The sequence below is a fragment of the Corvus hawaiiensis genome, chromosome 3 (assembly GCF_020740725.1).
Source record: "Corvus hawaiiensis isolate bCorHaw1 chromosome 3, bCorHaw1.pri.cur, whole genome shotgun sequence".
Classification (NCBI taxonomy): Eukaryota; Metazoa; Chordata; class Aves; order Passeriformes; family Corvidae; genus Corvus; species Corvus hawaiiensis.
Window position 1 is genome coordinate 100092535 of NC_063215.1, and position 17372 is coordinate 100109906.

Here is a 17372-nt window from a genome sequence, read left to right on the forward strand (position 1 = left end):
ATGTGCATGTTTTAAGGGTTATTTTAAATGCAGGTTCTGATACAATACATTAATTAAATTCAATATGTAGTCAAATAGCACTTAATTTTGCTTCCTTGTATTTTTAAAAAATGCATTCAAATATTGTTATGATTTTAAGAAGGGAGAAAAGATGTGATTAGAGAGAGGAGGATGAATGCTCTTTGCAAACTGTATCACTGATGCTTATAGCTCTGGGCAGGTAACCAATTGTTTCAGCACAACAGGTTTTGTCAGGTTTTGAAGCCCAAGGCTTAACATTTGTCAGTGACCTAATATTAAAGGAATGTGGCTCTGGTATATCATTGCAGATTGGAGTGTGTAAAGACAGACTGAAATAATGCCACACTTGTCCTATCCTCTTAAGTTGGCTGGATCTGGAATTTTGTAGAGGGTTCAGCTTTGAAGTTTAACTAAATTACATGGAAACATCATCTATCCACCATATCTTGAGAGTCTGGACACCTGTTAATTTTTTGGGGTTGGTGAAAAAGTCCTGTAGTGTAAAAGAAAATATTTTTAATGGTTGGTGTTTTGCAGCATGATTGTGGTCAAAATTCTCTTGTAGAAGTAGGTAAAATAGTTCAACTATTCGTCGTAATGATTATGATGATCTTTAGAAGTTTTGCTGAGGTTGGAAAATCTTGAGTAAAGTTTCTTATGTTAATGTGTGCACATATTTAAGAAGTAGTTCATGTAAACATGTTCATACCTCTTTCTTCAGTGGCCATAATATCTTGACGACACAAACACTCCCTGGGAAATTCTAGCCATCTCTCCATATCAGCATGCAGTTGTCTGGGGGTTTGATTGCTTTCTAACCATTTCTGAATTTACCTGTTTGGAGCATGGCATGTTTAGTTCTTTTCAGTAGTGTTGGATGATTTTTTTTCCCTACCTCACCCCTCTGGAGAGCTCATGCTGAAGTATCCCTTTTTGTTGGAATGCACTTACGTATCTCAAGAAACCTGGGGGCTTAGAGCTGCTGGAAGATGGGTAGTTATTGCCCTTCCTTTGCTGCCCCTTGCTTCTGTAGTCATCAGCAGCCTTCACTAGGGTGGAGTAGAAATGGGGAAAAGTAAGGCTGTGAAAGAAGCATGAAGATGATCCACAATGACTGGAAGCATTGAGTTAGGAGTCACTAGGGAAAAGTAAAACTGTGCAGCCCAGTAGCACGCTTAGTGGATTGAAAGGAGGATAAAATAAATAGTGAACAGTTGCATAGTTCTCTAGGAGAACAGAATATTATTTTTAAAAAAGCCAGAAAACTCTTAGAACCTTTCCTGGTGTTTTTCAAAACTTAATCTTCGTATAGGAATGTATGCATATAAATAGGAGTGGAAGAGGAAGGATGTGCAGAGTTCATTCAGGAAGTCGTCTCAGGATTGTGAAAGGCATGGAATAACAGTGATGTTGTCTCTGGTACCAAATTGGATTGCTTCCCTCAGACATGTATGGGAAGATTTTAATAGGAAAACACCAGTTGAAAGCTACCTGTATGCTTGTTAATCTTGACGCCAACTCTGCTGGAATCTCTCTTGGGTGATAAAGTTTAGAAAACTTAGGTCTGTGGACTCAGAGGCAAAAGGTAGGGCAGAAGAGGTCAGGGAGCTGTGAAAGAACTGCTGGTGCTGCTGCTAAGGCAAGTGCTCCAGACTGCCAGTGTGTGTAGTGCTTGCACTTCTGCAGTATCAAACCAATAAATTCAAACAAGCACTCTTGGCTCAGGGTGAACCTGCTTTATGTCACCCACTGTTATTTACTTTTTTAGACTATACTGTTAATGCTTTTGACTAAAGCAGACAAGTAAGGAAAACTGTTCTGAAAAGCATCTGAATTATCTGTGGTAAAAAAAACAGGCTGAAAGGATATATGGGATGATCTCTCCAGGATCATGCAATCATCTCAAGCTGGAACAGGAGAATAAAATCTGTTTAACACCTCACAGAATCCTTACTTTGGCTAAAATTTAAGACTTTGGGATATATGTAAATTGTTCCTGTCCCCCACCAGCCTACTTTGGAGGTTTTAGCTCCAAAGCTTAGTTGGTTTAAATTGCTGGATTCAAAGTTTTTGCTTGCTAGACCAATTTGTATTCTAAAGAAGGCAAAAAACAGCATCAGGAAACTGGTAAAGCATCCAGACTTACTGTACATCTTCCTTTCAGTTAGATTTAAACCTTCTTTTGAAGTGTTTTGGCACTGCAGATTGATGTGGTGGTTCTGGGATTCTGGGTTCTGCTGTGTCTCAGAGTTCTGTGCCACACACTGTTTAAACAGTACTGCAGATATACATGAATACTTACACTTTATTTAATACTTTAAAAAGAAGCTCTATAAAAATGAAAAAGCTGTGAAGTGAGGATAGAACACTACAGCTGCCTCTTACCCATTTTGTATTTTTCCTTCTAGTTACTTGGCATTTAGATTAGAACAAGGAAAAAAGAAAAGCTTCTGTTTTTTTCAAAAAGCAAGGGAATGTTTGCCAAATACCAATCTTAATAACAAGACTTTGTTATGAAACAGTTCCCTGCTTGATTCCAGGAAAAGGATAATTGTTATCTAGTACATTCTGCGTGGCTTGCAGAGCTGATTATGTGTATACATGTGTATAAAATATTTTCAAATATCCTCATTTCAGCAACGTGAACTGTTCACAAAAGTTTTTCCACTGAGCTTTTAAAACAGCCTATCCTGTTTTGAAAGTTGTTAGCTTCTGCTTTATTTGATGTATTAAAAGATTTTTGTTTTCACTTTTTATATGAATTGTATACTAGTGTCTTTTGTACAAAATACATATGCATATAATAACTTAAAAAGTAGTAAAGGAGACTTTCTGCCTTCCCCTAGGAAGACTGAAGATAGGAATCTTTAGGAAGAAACCTTCAGTCAGGTTTCTGAAAGTGGGATTTCTGAAATGTTTTATCAACCTTAGCAGCTAAAAGGTAAAAGCTGTTACCATCACTTCATTCAGTGTTCAGGCCGTTGCAAATCTCTTGGTTCGTGCTATAGATCATGAGTTCCTGAAACAATAGAAATTCTGCCTCTATTCTCATTTAAGCCATTTATTCTATGCCAAAATAAGAGTTCTTATCTTCTTACTGTGAAGCATTATCAACCCAATGGCATACTTGGGATTTTGATGGAGTTGCAGAAAAGGAAAAGGAATGCGAAACTATCTCATGCATCCCTCTGAGTCCAGATGTGGGATTCTCTGTTGTGCACATGTGGAGAAGTAGGTTTTCCCTGTGACCAAATGAACTGGTTCTTTTTCTTTCTTTGAAATAATTTTTCATGTCAGTCTAATTTGAGCTGTGCTTCCTCATTTTCACATCTTTTTATTTTAGTCCTGCATTATTTCTGAGTGTGATACCTTAAGAGTTACATTCTGGTTTTGTTAATTCATTTATTCTTCCCATGATAAATATTGTGCATTGTTGGCTGTGCAAACAACTTGCTGCACTTGCTGGAGCTGAAAGCAAAGGGCTGACACACAGAGACAAGAATACAAATAAAAATGCCATTTATAATTCGGTGGCTGACCAAATAAAAACAGCACGGTTCGGAAAGTATTGCATAGAAGTGCACTTCAAAACACCTGTCTTTCTGGGCTGTCCAAGGGATTTTTGCAGGCTTTTTAATTGTACTAATTAAACATTAGTTTGTCTAGACTTCAGGTTGTTTAGAAACAAGCATTTTTGCCATAGGAAGGAGGTGCATGGAAGGTTCCTGCTTTGGTCTGAGTGCAGCTGAGTACCTGCCTGGCCCTATTTTGCCATGGAGGTTCTGCTCCTGAGAGAATTCAGGTCCTGTGTGTGCTTGAAGATGAATTTCCCATGCCCTGTATCCTTCACCTTTCCCTGAACAACAGAAGAGCTCACTCATAACTAGCAATCTGCTGGGCCTTTGAACTGCCATCTTCAGAAGATGTAAAGCTGATAATGGGAGGGAAACCATAAAAAACATGGCTCCTTTATTTTGTACTAAATTGACTGGAAAACCAGCATCAGCTGTGCTCATTCTGGAAAAGGACTAATTAGTGTGGGGTTTGAGATGACTTTTAAAACTGAGCATTTATGTACACTTAGAGAAAAAAACCACAACATCCAAAATTATGTCAGTTTGTTGGAATGTTTTGACAATGTATAGTTGTTTTCATGTACTTTTAATTTAGTAGGAGGTTGTAGTATCTTGTTGACTCCGGCAAGGGAAGACATGCAGACTGTCAGTGTGATCGATAATGCAAGCTTCAGTTTATTGGAATTAGGATTCTGCTTTTATACACTCAAATATGCATACTTGTCACTTCTCTATTGTCTGTTGATGCTGGGTAAAAAGCTACATTTTACACGTATTGCTAATGTTGCGATTCAGGGTTCCTCCTCATTCCTCATGGTCAGTACATGTTGTCAGCACGTCCTGTTGTTTATCTGTAACAGGATTGTCAAGAACACTGCGTTTGTGTCCTTGCCTTCTTTCTTTGTTCTCATGATTTCTGTTCTCACGATTTCCTTATTCTGCAGCTAGCAAGAGGCTTACAAAGGCCTGCTGATTTCTGCAGTTAGCAAGAGGCCTACTTATGTCAAGCTATAAAGGTGTTTGCTTGTACAGCTCTTCCAGGGACCCGTGTCCCTGATCCTCTAACCATTCTTCAACAGTAGTAAGATTCAAATGTGGATAAGACAACACCAGACAAAGAACAACAGTCTAAACTATGCATGGTGAACGACCTGATTTACATTACTCTTAAAGAAATGGGTTTTGAGAGATTTGAGTATTCCAACTTAAAAGTTTTGAATCTTCCTTATGGTGGGGGAAGGTGCAGAATGATGAACACTGGCTTTGGAAAGCTCTTTATGAGTTACCATTGCTTTCTCTGTCTCTAACTCCTTCCAAAATCATGTTCTTCCTCTCTGATATTTCAGTGTTGTCTTCATCTCCTAGTGGATAATAATTGATGTGCATGCTTTTAATTAGTCAGTGGTGCTTGAACAGCAAAACAAAACTCCAAACACAGTGCAAGAGGGAAATACAGAGGGTGCCTGAGAAGTTTGGCACTGATTTTGCTACACAAAAATTGCAGTGAGATTCTTCTGAATAAAGAAGTCTCTTAAAGCCTGGACTATCAATGCAAGATAGAAATGAGTTGGTACCACTGACAGATCAGTGCAGGGTAAGGGAAGTTACAGGTAGAAATCCTGATGATATTTTAGAGAGCCTAGCCTCACTATTTGCAAATTGGGGTGTGATTTGGTTCTTTTCTACTAAAATCATAAATAGATTAATGTACTGGACTAGAAAAGCTTACTTGCATCACTTCTGCCACTTCTTCCATATATTCCAGCATGTTAATGGGATACCTTCCCTCAAAATTCTTATGTTACATTTCCAGTTTGTGGGATGTTTAGTTTGTTCTGTCAAATGGATGAACTTTTGCAAACGTTTTGCTGAACAGCTTTGGTTATGTTAAATCTGTTTCATAGTCTCTTCAATCTTAGAGTGTTTCTCTGGGGTCTTAGCTACAATACTCTAAACCTTAAGTGTTCAGTAAATATTTCCTTTTTTGCTTGCTTGTTACTGAGCATACAAAACAATTTTCATGTCAGGAGATACAGAAGATAATGTTGCATTATATATGTGCAAGTTTTCATTAGCACCAGGAAAAGCTAAAGAGCCTTCATTGTGCAGTTAAAATATTAAATCCTTTAAAATATATTGTGTTGACTATACATTTGTTTTATATCACTTGAAAGTTACAAGATTCTAAATGACTAAATTCACAGATATTGGAAGAGTTCAACACTAAAATATATGTTTGAAGAGATACTTGACTACATTTGTAACAAAGATCTTAAGTAACAGTATTTTCATTTGCTGCAAGAGATTAAATATGGAGAAAGATAAAAACTGGTGCTTATCACCATAGTTGAATGAACAATTTGGAGAACTTGTAAGTGCTTTTAGTCTATCTTTAGAAAAGCTTTCTGGTCAAAGGAGGTTTTCTGAGAGCAAAACTGAACTCCCTGGTGACTTACAATCACAAATTCTTCCATCTGCACAGGAAGGAAGACTGAAGTACCAGTTGAGGTGTGATTTCTGACAGTCCAAGTCTCCCTACTCTAGAGCCAAACTTTGTGTGCTTAATGTCAGTCATTAATGCCTGTAAGAACATGCACTTCAGCCTGTGTGGAGAGATACCATGATAAAAATAGGCACTCTTGGACATCTTTTTCATTCTCCTTGGTATCATGAGATGGGGTTTTTCTTCTGTGTATGTTGTGATTCCTTGGGTCATGTTAATTTCCTGTCTGTCAGAGAAATACAAGACGTGGCCATGACCTTGTGTTGCTCCATTCAACTGGGAAGTGTAATAAAAGCAGCTTTGAAATAAAATATTTCTAAGGAAGGGACTTTTTGCCAGTAAAAATGTTGAAAACTACTCTAGTCATCATTTAAATCCCAGAACATATCTATTAATTTCACTGTAATTACCAAGAAAAGAGAAAAGACTAATGGTTTTAGACTTGTGAAGGATCTTGAAATAATATTAGTCTGCTCCAAATTAGCTGTTGGCTTGTTTTCAAATAATGATTCATGGTGGTATTTCTCACAGAAAAGCTTTTTTTTATTCTCTTAAATAGTTCAGAACTTTTGTTTAATTTGCCAGGCACTGCTCTATGTGGTCCTGCCTGCAGTGCTTCAAAAGTTAAAGGAATATATATATAGCCTCAATTAAACCTTTTGAAGAAGTATATACTTTAAATTGTATATAAACTTTTCCATTTAAAGCAGGGAAAATCCAGTTTAAGTGTGCTTGATGGCAATTTTCTTATTGACAGTTTTGGAGCAGTGTTTAAAAGTGGCTACACTCGTTGGAGAAAAGTTTAGGGAAAGAAGAATACAAGAAAAGTGTTTGGAGGGTCTTGTATGACTTGGCTCCTTTATATGCTCTCAGATTTTCCTACAGAGATGATTTAATTCCTTTTCAAGACGAGTGAACCAAGTAGATGCTGTAAAGGAAAAGAGCCAGCTTTCCCAGTGGTTGATAATATTTAGTCAGTTCTTGAAGATGAGAGAGGAAAGACATTAGAAGTCAGTATTGCAAAAAAGCATTTCTAAGGAACCTTAAACTGAAGACTTGGTAAGTCAATCCTGCGCTCTGATGTGGATACCATCCCTATGGAGCAGTGAGGAGAAGGAGAGGGGGGGAAAAACCCAACAAACCTCCAGCCCTGGAGATTATTATAGTAGGATCATTTCAATTTTAAATCACCTGTATGTTAGAGATTTATAGAAGTTTTAATTTTAGCATATGATGAGTTATATAGGGATAGAATAAAATAGACTATTTCAATTGGAAGGAACCTGCCAAGGATCACCTAACCCAACTGCCTGACCCATTCAGGGCTGACCCAGTTAAAGCATCTTGTTAAGGGCATTGTCCAAATGCCTCTTGAACACTGACAGTACTGGGACATCAGCACCTCCCTGAGAAGGTCTGTTCAGGTTTTGACCACCTTCTAGATAAAGAAATGTCCAGTGTAAACCTCCTCTGGCTCAGCTTGAACCATTCCCACATGTCCCAGCACTGGATCCCAGGGATAAGAGATCACACCTCTGCTTCCCTGCCTCAAGGAACTGTAGAGAGCAATGAGGTCACTGCTCAGCTTCCTTTTCTCCAAATAAGACAAGTCCAAAGTCCTCAACCCATCTTCCTAGGACATTCCTCCCAGTGCTGTTACTAAACTTCAAATGAAAATACACACATGTAGGATGTTAGTAGGATTGTATTGACCTTTTCCCATCTCTGGTGCCTTAATGGAAACATACTTCCCTGTTGTACTCTGGCACGAGCCTCAAGTTTTTCTGTGGGAGATGTCAAAACTATCTGTTAATTTGCAGAGTAGGTTAGTAAAGTTTAATACTGATTTCATAGCAGAAAGGAAGTGAGTGAAATTCTTAGTTAAGTCTATAGGGTTTGCCCCTTTCCATAGGATTTTATCCAGTGGGCACGCTGTAAGTCAGTAAAGCTTACACTTTTATGCTAAATCTAAATCAGACAGAGCAAGAATCACTCAGACAACGATTTTATAGTTTTTAACACCTTCCTCACAATTGCTTTCCTCACAGAAAGGCAATGTTATTTGCTCACATTTGCTGTGAAGATAGAGCAGATGCTCAGTTGGAATTGAAGAGGTAGGTAAGAACACAGGAAAAGCAGACAAGAACCTTTATAAAGCTTGATGTCTGAACTGTAAAAATGTGAATTGACATCTGTAACACAGTTGCCAAATAGCATATTGATTTTTAGTCTGCTAAATTGCATTTTGCTTAATTTTATGCAAAGGATAGTCATATGTACAACATTAAGAAAAGCTGCAATATTGACATTTCACACATTTTAATGGGATGAAACAGCAGTTAGTTTCAGATGATTTCACCTTGATAATCTAGAGATTAAAAAATATAAAATCCTTTTGGATTATTCCTTGATATTTTATGTGGGAAAAAAACCCATAAAAATTAATTGCATTCTTCTTGCTTTTAATAAAACCTTAAAAAAGCAGTTTACCAGAAAACTGGATTCTCTATCTCCTTTACAACATTATTTTGCTGTGGGTTGTCCTGTTCCTTAGAGAAGTAAACAAGTAAAGCTAAGTCCAGACAAAATAAATGAACACTGCATGTTTAAAAAACATCTAGATAGAGTTCATGGTTAGAATCATGGGAAACTGTTCATCGTAGCAAAAAAAATTTTAATTGGGAGGCTTATAAAGACTTTTTTGGCAATTTAATCTCTTGGATTTGTTGTCTGAGTGTTGAAGTGATAAAGCACATAGGTGTTATATCCGATATAACAGCAAAAGCTAGCTGATATTTAGGAGCAATTCAAATTGTTCTCTTGGGTCAATAACATTCTGAAAACATGAGGATTTTCTTCCTGTGCAAGGATTTAGGTTGTATTGTATGATCTGATGGAGAACGTACAATTTGATGCATATCTCATTCTATCCTGCAGGGATTTAGCTTATGCAGGCATGTAATAATGACCAAAAGCTATGTTTTATCACTTCTGGTAACCAGATCTACCAACAAAGGGAATAGTTTCCCTCTGGCAAAGTAAAGCATTGAGTGTTGAGGTTAAACACCTCATAATCCTTGGACAGGAGAGTCTCTCTCTCTCCCTCTTTTTTTTTTTTCAGTAAATACAGCTATTTATTGCAACTGACCATTTTTTACTCCAGTGAATCTTTAAGTGAAAAGTAAGAGTGCAAAATGAATCTGTTGTCCTGTGCGGGGCCAGGAGTTGGACTCCAGTGATCCTGATGTGTTCCTTCCATCTCAGGATTCTATGTTGTATAAGGCCTTTATGATAAATATCAGTAACGTATACATTTATTTTCTAATTTTTGTGCAGCTCAGCACCAAAATGATGGAGATCAGCTACCTGACCAGTTATCTCTGAATGACTGTTTGGAAAATTGAGCTTTTCCCAAATTTCTCTCAGCGACTATTTCCACGTTACCCTTGTGCCTGGGTTTGAGCCCTGAAATTATGGTTGGCTGTCACTGTTCATATCCAAATGTCGCTGAGCTTGGATCTCAGCTGGATTTGCTGAGGGATGGCATTTGTCCAGCAGTCAGTACTTTTTTTCTGTCTGACACTGGTTCCTGCAATTAAATAGGAAAAATGGGTCAAGGACTTTGAACCTTGCAAAGGTGTCTGTGTTTTTGAGATGCTTCTGGTCCAGTCAGCTGGAGGTTCCTAATAAAGTGTTTCATGGCAGGCAGTGGTGTAAAGAAGAGCAGAACTTCTCAGTTAGTGCTGGTTTCAGCTGGGAGATGGTCCCAGCTGCAGCAAAGCACCAGAATCAGCTGGATATCACTGCTGGGAGAGCAGCTTCTGCTTCCCCTTAGCTCCTGTCTCCCAGGAATGAAGCAGAGGAGAAGCACTCTCACTGACAGTTTTGGATTTATCCAATGCTGTTTATTGTTTCCTTACACCTGAAAATAGGGCACAACAACCCCAGGCAGTGCCTTTGTGCTGCCCCATGTCAGGCTGATAGGCATTAATTTCAGCTTAAAGTCTAACTGGCTTGTTGTTCCTCCCAGGAAAAAAGGAGGAAAAGCCCTTTTATATCTGAGTTCTAGTCTCTACCATCTACATGTGGTGAAATAAAAATTAATTGCAGTTAAGTGACATGAAATAAATCAGAAATCAAATGTTTAGCCGGGGCAATATCCAGAATTGTGATAGGAATTTTAGCAAGGTAATGTTTGGATAAGTTAGTGCGAAGATATGATTTGGAATGTGTTAATGCTTTTTAGCTGACTCGAAAAAAAGACCCCCAATGAACGTTACTGTCAGTGTAAGCAGGAATGTTCCTATTTAAAATCATATTAATATCTCTTTCAACCTCCTAGGTTATTGATAGCTGCCTTTTTAACACTTTTTTGAAATGGTGGGTGCTTCACAACAACTAGAAAACTCTTCAGAGTATGCTTCAAAACACAGCTTGTTTTCCTAGTTTTCTATTTCATGGCTACGTTCTGCAGGGTTTCTTGCACCCACTAAGAAAGCAGCAAATACTGATTCCTTGGGGTTGCTTACTTTGGTACCTTTCTCACAGCCGAGGTTCGTGAAGAAAGCCTGGAAAAGAGTGTCTTGGAATATCTAGATACTCTTATTGTCCTCTGACACATTCAGGTTTGTGTTTCCCTGAAATACATTAGATTAATGAAACACGCTGCATGTGCAGTAAACCAGCCATAGTGTTATTATTAAGTGTTCAATTAACTTGCAACAGTCCCACGCTGAGGAACATGTTTTGAAACATTGCTTTGTGCCGTGTGATGCCCAGGTGACATGGAGGTTATAAACTAGATTTAATACTACATAGGATTTCCAAAAGCTTGTTTTCCATTATGATTCTTGAAATTAGGACCAAACTCCCCTCTCTGATATACCCTGTCCATGAGAAAACTCATTCAGTGCTATAATCAAAAGGAGACTTTGGCTTGCCTGGGAACCCAAAGTCAGGATGTTGTCATGTGGCACAGCATGTTCCCCTCCAGGAAGCTCAAGCACTGATCATTGTCTTTCTCAGATTGAAAAATACATAAAGCGATCCTATTTTTTATACCTGTGAACTGCCCCTATTTGAGTAGGTATGTACACAAAGGAACAAATTACCTCACTGTTCAAAATAATGGTAGAAACACTGAGGTTAAGTGCTTATTTAGGATGGAAAGGTGAATAATTAGAGCTGCAATAGTCCAGTCCAAATGTGATCAATCCTTCTGATGCTCTTTTATTTCCTGGAGTAAACTTGCTGGTGTTACAGCAGCCCTTTTTAAAGACACCGCTCCTCCTTTTCACCATGTTACACAGAAGGATGCTGGTCATCCAAAATACATTTCAGGCTGAGAAACATCTGGGGGTTTTAACCAATCTATTTATCTTTTCTTTTTGTGTTTCTTAACTGTGTGATGTTCAGACAAAACTTGCCATTAGGAAAGGACAGGATGAAGCAAAGCATCTGTTGAGCAGGGTCTGACACTCACAGTGAATGGACGTAGAACAGAGCTGGTCCTTGTCTTCCTCTTTTCCTTTTCCCCTCTTGGTGCAAAGTATTTGTTAGATTTTAATCAGTGACTGCAGTTTATGTAGTAACTTGGTTGTGCTGGTCTTGTCACAAACAACTGTAATAGTCACTTTCTGCTATCAGACTTGTGAGAACTAAGTATAAAGGTAATTTAATACACAGATCAACTTGGCTTTTGTCCCAGCAAAAGAATGGAATTCACCATTTCTTTCTCATGAAAACTGATGAGGACTCTTTTGTCCACCCTTTTTTTTGGAGGCTGATGGTGTTACTTAAACTGGCTCAATGAAAGCATAATACTTCAAAAATTAGATACAGCAACATTAATTAAGTGGGAAAGATCTGGTTTTGCCATGCATTTCTGTATTTTAGAGCATAACTAAAGAATTTTGGGGCATAGTTTTCAGGGATAACTTCTCCTATTGACCAATATAATAGAGTCATCACAACAGCTGCAAGGGATTGGTTACACTGCTGGAATTCACCCGGGTGTACCCAGGTTTTTTCAGTGCATGCTTTTCGAAACAAAACAGTTTGATAGCAGGTGTGACCTTTAACCCTCCTTAACTTTGAAGAACTTAATCATCGTAATTTGTTCAGCACTGAATATTTTTTGCAGGTGGAGGAAACAGAGGGAAATGTACTTTGGTTTTGATGGGAAAGGGGAGGATGAGGAATGATTGTGTTGGTATTTTTACCCATTTTGTGTAAACCAAATTAGGCAAATTTAATTTTAAAGTAGCCCCTGATGCCTTGAGAAACAGAGACTAGACCAGGAGTAAGGGGATAACGTAGGTATTTATTTGAAAAAAACAATTTCACCTGCTAATATAAACCGGAATTGTCGCAGAAACCTTTATAAAGTCAGCACAAATACAAAGCCTGCATTAATCATTGTCCTTGGGTGACTTTGCTTGTGCCAAAGAGTTGTCTGATATTATTGCTCATGGCAGAGCCCATTAAAGCATAGACAAAAACAAGTGACTGAATGTATATGGAAATTCAGATCTTTTCAAATGAAAGCTAGAAATCCACGTTTGAATCACAATAGTAACAGTAAATATGTCTGTTTATATTTCTCTCTCATCTGTAAACCCAGGAGTCTATGCTGCAGTTTAAAAAATTGTTATTCCCAACACTGTGGCTTTGCCCCCTTTTCCATACAGTCGGGAAGGCACATTCAGTGAGTGCTCTGTGTTGGTCCAAGTCTGTGAAAGGGACTCTTCATCCAGAGTCCTGTTACTAACTTCAAATTCAGCTTGAGTGAGTTCTGACTTCAGCACGTGGTTTCTTACCCTCCAGTCTAGCCTGAGTTGGGAAAAGTTGGGTTTGTGGTTGAGGCTGTAGATCAGACAACAAGCAGTCCCCCGAGCCTGCCTCAACTTCTTTTCAGCCTCGAGGAACTTACTGTTCAAAGTAATTTCAGAACTCAGTTTAGTTGGATTTCTCTACATTCTGGCTGCTGGTGAGTCTTTTGTAGTGGTACCAGCAGTTTTTGGGATTAGTTAGGGAATTGGGTATGTTCAGTACATCTGAAAGTCAGATTTGTGCATCTTGTGAGCATTGGTGACACTTTATAAATTTAGTCTTAATTTTTGTGGCTGAATTTAACAGAGAATCATTGTCTGTACCTTTCCTTAATCCTTGAGTCACTGCAACTGCAGATTGGTTATTCTGCTTTTCTTCAACTTCCTCATGGCTGTAAGGAGCAAATTTTACTACTGTGTAGTAGTAAACAACTCTTACTACTTTGAAGAACAGCAAATTTCATTTCTATGTAGTGGATTAAGTTTTTCTGAAAATCTCTGAGGAGTCTGAAGTTTGAACTGTTTATCTGTGTGTGAAGGCATACAAATCTATGCTTTTGGCAACCTTGGTGTGATGTTACTAAATGGTCTGTTTTATGCAAGTACCTGCCTCTTAATTCAGGGCTTTCTGTACTTCTTTAAAGAAATAATATTAAATATGTCCTTGGTGGTAAAACAAATCCATAACTTAACTGAAGCTGTAGTATGGTTACGCCTTTGGAGTGATTTTATGTCACATTCTTGAAAGGACTTGCAGATTCTTCATGAAGTTTTTTTTAAGTGGAATTTATGGGAAACTTTGTGGTCCAGTAGCTAACAAATTGAAGTGCCCACTGAACAGTGTCAGATAACAATAATTTTCGCTTGGGTTTGCTATCTCCTCCTCAAAATAATATACTTTATATTACATTTTTAAGAAGTAACAAAACATTGCATAAAAATATTTTATAGAGGTGCCCTATGTCATTCTGTTTCCTTTATTATGGCAAGACAGAATTTATGGTCAAACTAATTCTTTTTAATGGAATTACAAAGGATAATTAAGAGGTTTTGTGAATTACAGTCAGAACATGGTGTTGTGGTTGTCTGTTCCCATCATATGCAAACTTTGTCATGATTTTCAATAGTATTGAATTTTTATCACATTAGTTTATTTGGTCTCTTGTTGAAAACTGGAAAAGCCTCTGGAGTAGTAATCCCAAAAATTAGCTGCATAAAATTCCACTTTTGAAAACCCAGCTGTCTGTAGCTGTAATTATTCTCTGAACTACTTGTTTGCAAAGACTCAATTGAATATGATTGTGGGCCTTTCAAAATAATTCATATCCTAAAATATCTGATTTTTATAATTTATATGCTTACCCATGTATGAGAATAATTAAACAAATTGATGTGTGCATGCGTATTTCATGCATTCTCAATTACTCTCTTTTTTTCCTTCTTTCAGACCAGCCAGACCATTCAAGTTACCAAAAAGGTAAGATGTACTGCTGTCACAGCTGAGGTTTGTGGAATTGTAAAGGTGGTAGATGACATGATGGCAAAGCTGTTATTCTCCATACAAAGCAAGAATAAGGAATATTCAAAGAAAATAATAAGCATTCAATTTAAAGCAGATTTTAAACGTATTTCTTTAGGCAGTGAATAGTAAACTTCTGCAACTGCCACAGGAGACTGGGGAGGCAGGGTCCCTCTGCAATGGGTCCCTAAATCAACACTGAAACAAGGATCCAGGGATAAGTTCCTTACCATCCCTAATAACTTATCTGTGAATCCTGGGGGAGCAGGAAGGCAATAGAACGCACAAGACAGCCAAACTCAGGCTCTATTTACAGACAGAAAAGCAGTCTTCTCATTAATAATAGGCCAGAATTTAAAAATCTATGCAGATTTCAATGCTTCTTGTTTTCAACTATTTTATGGCATTTTTATTACAATCTCTGCCATTCTCTTTGTGTGTATGTACACTACCTCCACAAGCATGGAAACTCCATGCCTCAGTACTTTTTTGATTAAGGGTTGCTCTGAGAAGTGGCTTGGTTGTATCATCAATAGTGATAAACAGACCTGACAGACAAGTTAAGAAAATTCCATCATAGTAGTTTTTAATTCTTCCTAAAACCCCATGCAATCTAGAACGCTGGGTTTGGATTGTATAGGCTCTGTAGCGTGGCAGGGTCATAGAAAATAACAGAGCATTGTGTCTAAAACTGTCGGCGCATCAGTAATGGCAACAAGAAACCATCTCAAGTGAAATATGTTAAAAACACAATCCATCTTTAGCATTTGCTGTCAGTGAAGAGCAGGCCTGTTTGTTAAGTATCTGTTTTGAGTTACAGAAGTCTGTGTGTTGATGCGATTTGGGTCACACAAATCTCTCTTGCTCAGAGTGAGCTTTTTACAATACAGAAACTGTATATGGTACATTTCTGTCTCTGTATGAGCCTGAGGAGTGGTTGAACCTGAGGACATCTGTATATAGGGGCTGAATTGAAAAGTTAACTCTAGCCACACATTATACTGTAGCTTAAAATGGGAAGAAAAACTAAACACTAGCTTTTTTACCCTCTCCTTTTGAAGAAAACATCTGAGGTCTTGGATCACCTTTGGACAAACTGCTTGAAAACAGTGGTGCTTTTAGTGGTGCTAAATATAGATTGAATTACTGTATCTCCTAAGCATTTTGAATTACGTAAAACATGAAGGGAAAAAAACCTAAAAACAAATCAAACCTCTTATAGGTGTGTGGAAAACATCAGGAGGAAATAAATTAATGAAAGCTATATGCGTTTTAATGGTACATAGCTAGTTAAAATTAGTACCATTCTAACAGACTGAAAACAGGGCAAAATGGCATAAAAAGTGGTATTTCACTCAGTGTCAAACTTACATGAGTTCAGCATTCAGTACTGGAATAGTTTGGATGAAAAAGAAAGAAGAAAAGGTATCAGTGTGGATATATGTCTAGGTCACTGCACAACCAAAAAACAGTTTTAATGAGGCATCCAAAAGTGGGAGGTTTTATCCTGATTTAGGAAGGATGTGCTTAGCACTAAGGATATCCTTTCTGAATGTGATTCCTCCACTGAGGAATTGATTTAAGCATTTTCCCCTTAAAGTCAGGCATTTTGAGGCAAGTGGTCATTTATGCTGAATCTATCAGGGCAGTGGCTTCCTCTTCACAGGAAAGAAAAAGTAACTAAATTCATGTAATGGCTTTTTAATGGGTAAAAAATTTAAAAACCTGCCATCTCTTTAGCCATGTATGGTGGGATGGGATTGAGGCTGCTTTTTAGGCAACTTGGTGGGAGCCAGAGCCCTCAGCAGCACTAAATGATGCTCAGACAGGTAAAATTAAACATGGAGTGGTCAGTCCTTTTGTCAGCCCAGGTCAGGTTTGCTTATCAGAATTTCAGTATGTGGTATAAGAAACAGAAGAAATTTGCAGGTGTAAACAAGCACTTACTGTGTTCTGTATGTGGCTTATTATCACATTAGACACTTAGGACAGAATTTCTTTTACAGCTGATAGAATTTACCCAATTTAAGACTGCTCAACCGAGAATGGAAGTGTAGAGACAACATGTCAAAGTGGTAAATCTGGCACTAGTGATGAATAGGAAAATAAAACTTTGGGGTATAACTTTTATGACTTCAGAGCAAATGTCTGTAATGGCTAGTCAGTCTAGCTTGGTGTTTATAAAAACATTTAGTCCTATAAATAGGAAAATTCTATTAGGTCATTTACTTCCCTTCACTTCTACTTTGTACAATTGCTCATTTGGCAAGCTGCCCCTTTGTGACTGACTTTAATGAAAACTTTGACTTCAGATTGCTTTTCAAGCTTTTGCTAATTAACCTCTTGTGTGAACATGTCAGAGTTTACCATGTTTACCTAATGGGAAATGGAGAAACACCCAGTGCTTTGGATTTCCTTGCTCCCTAAAGCTCTACTTGGACCCCTAGAGGTGCCTATTTCCACATGCTATGGAAAAACAGGAATAAGCTTGCTCATGCCATGGATTTTGCAGTCAGAATGTTGGGAAACCACTGCTGGGGTGTGGAGATGGACAATCCCTCTCTTCTTAGCAGCAGGACAGAAAATTTCTGTCGAGCTGACAATTGTAATGTGATTAATTAGGAAGTTGCTCTTAAAACTGAAAAAGAGCCGTAATCTTTTAAGACAGTAGAAGTAAGTAAAGGAGCTTTCTGCTATAAACTTTCATGTTATGCTGCTTGTTAAGTTGAGGAAATAAGAGTGGAGATCTTCTTGATCAATATTTAGTGTGTACAGAGACCATTTGTATGGGAGGATTCATAGCCTGTAGTTTCTTTTCTAATGCCTCTGTGAGACTTCCTGTACTCTCTCTGCTCCCAATATTAGACAATATTGCTTTTGAAACATAAACTCTATGAATTCGAGTCTTTATTGGAAGAAAAATA

At 37.8% G+C, this 17372-nt stretch overlaps 1 protein-coding gene across 7 annotated transcripts in view; it reads left to right on the top strand.

Moving 5' to 3' along the window:
* Positions 1-17372, top strand: part of DISP1 (dispatched RND transporter family member 1) — an 89482-nt gene that overhangs the window by 59244 nt on the left and 12866 nt on the right. For 6 of the 7 annotated variants that reach the window (XM_048298657.1, XM_048298652.1, XM_048298653.1 and 3 more), the window contains exon 3: positions 14377-14406. In XM_048298657.1, the coding sequence (XP_048154614.1) occupies positions 14377-14406 (30 nt within the window). Of the gene's footprint in view, positions 1-14376; positions 14407-17372 lie in introns of those variants that run through there. The other variant, XM_048298659.1, reaches the window with a different exon arrangement.